The sequence below is a fragment of the Pinus tabuliformis genome, chromosome 1_1, assembly GCF_031772625.1.
Source record: "Pinus tabuliformis cultivar Carrire ecotype Pingquan chromosome 1_1, CPIR1, whole genome shotgun sequence".
NCBI classification, from domain to species: Eukaryota; Viridiplantae; Streptophyta; class Pinopsida; order Pinales; family Pinaceae; genus Pinus; species Pinus tabuliformis.
Window position 1 is genome coordinate 814,797,252 of NC_142297.1, and position 3,549 is coordinate 814,800,800.

At 36.4% G+C, this 3,549-nt stretch overlaps 1 protein-coding gene across 1 annotated transcript; it reads right to left on the bottom strand.

Annotated features, from left to right (window-relative positions):
* Positions 1-340: 340 nt before the first annotated feature.
* LOC149216559 (FRIGIDA-like protein 4b) lies at positions 341-1,490 on the bottom strand. Its single transcript, XM_089389998.1, has 4 exons — positions 1,382-1,490; positions 1,197-1,285; positions 1,037-1,108; positions 341-919 (listed from the first exon to the last, which is right to left on the bottom strand). Exons 1-4 carry the CDS (start codon positions 1,488-1,490, stop codon positions 341-343), a joined length of 849 nt encoding a protein of 282 aa, XP_089246124.1.
* Positions 1,491-3,549: the final 2,059 nt, after the last annotated feature.

Consider the following 3,549-nt stretch of genomic DNA (forward strand, 5'->3'; position numbering starts at 1 on the left):
AGATTGATCCTCTCTAATTTGTCAAACAAATAAAAAAATACCAAAATTATGCATAGAATCATCTTTGAACTGTAAACACTATAGTATATAGTAACCTGGGAAAGTGATGAAGCACTCAATACCATACAAAAATAAAATTCCTTAATAGAAGAAAACACCACTGAAAATTGTGAAAAGCTGCCAAATGAACTTTGCCAATCTTTTAGATTTACAGAAACAAAGTAAAAAAACCTCTTCAAAGCTAAGTGCTTACTACCAGCCACATCCAATAGAAAAGGTTTTATGGGGCCTGATAAGATCAGAACTTGCTTGACCACGGTAAGATAAGCACTGTACCTACCTAATGTATAAAATAAGACTGATAAGTTGGAGGAGGGGCAGGCAGTCTACTGCCAAAGTGATGGTTGCTGTAATTAGTAGAGGAATTGTAAGAATCAGAACCCAACAACGAAGGCCCCATGTTATCTGATGGATACATATATGGCCTTGAGAGCGAGACTGGAGTCCTATTTCCAACACCATAGCCTGCTCCATATAATCCTTGGTTTGATCTGTCATATGCATTTTGGCCCTGTAGGTTGTAGGATGTAACACCTGGAGCTGCACCAAAATATTGTACTCTATCCAAAGACCTATAAAAGCTTCTGTCTACACCATTGGAAGAAGCATAAAGAGTTGGAGTTCTTTCATCTGCACTTAACGGAGGCATATATACACCAACATTTCCTCCATTGGCACGAGGACGCTTAGGTTGAGACTTAACAGCACCTGCAGACCTTTTTCTGTCAGCCTTAGCTTTCTCTAGCTGAGCTACACGCTTTTGAAGAGGATTTGGTGAGAACTGCGATTCAAGTTTGTGCTCCTTAATGCACTTTATAACAGCTCTGTAAGCATAAAGCTCTTTTGTATTTACTTCATTCTGTAGCAGCAAATAAAAATATTGGTCAAAAAAGGAACTTCCGATATAACCAACAATACTAAGCCAAAATGATCATCACATAACAAGACATTTTGTATAACAATAATACAATCGTACTTGTGCAATAGTAGAGTTATTCCCGCTTTTTAAACTTGCCTGAGAAGCTTTCTTAGCATCTTTCAGATATTCCTTCAACAAAGGAACAGGTGCAAACTTCTCTGTCAGCCCAAATGCATGAGAAAAGTTGACTGCCTCAATTTGTTATCAACAAAGGAACAGGTGCAAACTTCTCTGTCAGCCCAAATGCATGAGCAAAGTTGACTGCCTCAATTTGTTTTCCACTATTGACCAGGGTTTCTATAACATCTGCATGAAATTGTCACAAAATTTTCAGTTACTCTGAATATGTCACAAACATTTGAAATACCAAAAGATAGTTTATTGTGAAAGAAAAAACAATACAGACAACTTCAACGGATTTGTCAATAAAGATAACAGCTATGCCAGCTTGAGACCATTTTCGTAAGTAAACAGTTCCCCACTCATGAAAGGCCTTATGACACTTTACCATAGCTGATCATCTTCAGGTGCCTTTATTAATATCAACAAAATAACTTACATACAACTTTCTACCTCATAAAAAGATGTCTACCTAGTAGAGGCCACTCAGTGTTTGCCTTGCATATGAAATGTTGAGATCTAAAGAAAAGACTACCAACCCCGTCAACTTAGAAACCCGTTCACTGGACTAAACAAAAATCATTGGGAAGGTTTACTACAGCCAGGATTACCAACATTTATCTTCAACTCAATCAGCCACAACCAAGTATACTGATAAAATCCACCAGTCCCTCAAAAAAACCAAGCTAGCCATGAATGCCAGAAAAACAACAAAAAGCCTATCTACCAAAATGGATGGAAATTTTGCTAGTCTAGCCACTGAGGCTAACATTACAGAACACCAGCCAACCAAGCTGGAATTTTTTATTCAAGTCCAAGGGAACGACAGAGTTCAGGTGTCTGCCTGCACCGTGCAAATGCAAGAACAAGCTTGCATAAGTCATCTTTATCAAACTCTGACGCAATTCCAAAAGTAGCTAGAAGTTGCAAGAAGGCCTGGGCCTCCAACGAATTGCCATTGGAAACATCTCCTTCAAGGTTTATCTTCGACTTCCATTCATGTGCAATACTTTTGGCTTGCTCCTTTATATTTAAGGGCAGAACTGGATGTTCAACACCCAAAATAGGATCTGCCAAAACAGGTAGAAGAGATTCCAGTAATAATGTACAGGCCCGGTGTAGAGCCGGGAGCCCAGACTCTTTCTTGTCACTTGAATTTTGTTCAAGAGAATAAAACCCCTCCAAGGACTCCAACACTAACCGTGGTGCATCAGTTGTAGAGTTTAATGCAGAGGGAACCTAATTGCAAAGCCCTATTTCCAATTGCAAAAGTCATTAAGAATGGGAAGAAAGGATTTAGGGATTATAATATATGAAAATTTCTATTTTTAAAGTATTATAAAATGAGTTTAGATATTTATATAACAATAATAAGTGGAAATCAGAAAAAGAAAAAGAAAAGAAAAGAAATTGATTGGAGATAAACTTTTTATAATTTTGTAAATGTTATTGAGTTCCAATGCTCAAACAATATATTTATAAAAGGTAATTCACTGGTCTGTGGATGAAGGAAGCATTTGGAGGCTAATTCGTGAAGTCTGACAACAAAAGAGGTGAAATTAGAATGAGTAATGATAAGACAGACATCCTTGTATAGAAATTGCAATGAGGTTCTTCTTAAAGGTGACTTAATTGTATCACATTGATTTTGACATGACAACATCAGCAAAATGATATAAAATTCGTTGCAACTAGTACATCTGTGTTTGGTGCATTAATCACTATATGAGATTGAAGGAATCTGGCGCATTCTCGATCAGAACTATTGCTTGATTGGCAACAACATGAGTCTTGTGTTGTACAACAATTGTATAATTGGTGCATTAATCACTGTATGAGATTGAAGGAATCTGGTCGCATTCTCAATCAGAACTATTGACAACAGCATGGGCCTTGTGTTGTACAACAATTGTATAATTTGATTGTGAAGGATTTAAGGAGAAGTAATGTTGTTTTTTCTGATCCTAGCAAGGATTAGCAAATATACTATTTATTGGTCCCTGTGGTATACATTGTTTGGACCTTGTTTTCTCCCTTAATTGTAAGTGCATAAAAATATTAGATTCATAGGACAGGGTACCATTAATCATGTGATCCAATGATCTTGGACGTTTTTTATTGAATTCTTCAAAACTTATTTCCATTTGATCTTCCAAAATGTGAAGATAGTTTTATTGGTTGGAACAATGCTACAACTTACAAGTTATAATAACAGAGATTTTGTTCTGCATAATGCTTTCCACCTTGCAATCTTTTTGTGGATATGGTTAAGCAATATTCTCTTCGAGTAAAGAATAAATTATTGTGTGTAGAGTCATTGGGTTTACTATAGTAATGATCGTAACATTTTGTAGTCTTTTGTTTGTTGTTATGTGGTTTAGTGGTTGAGACAGTGCATTACCATGTTAATGACCCAAAGTCAAACTTAGAGATCAGAGCCCTCAATTATA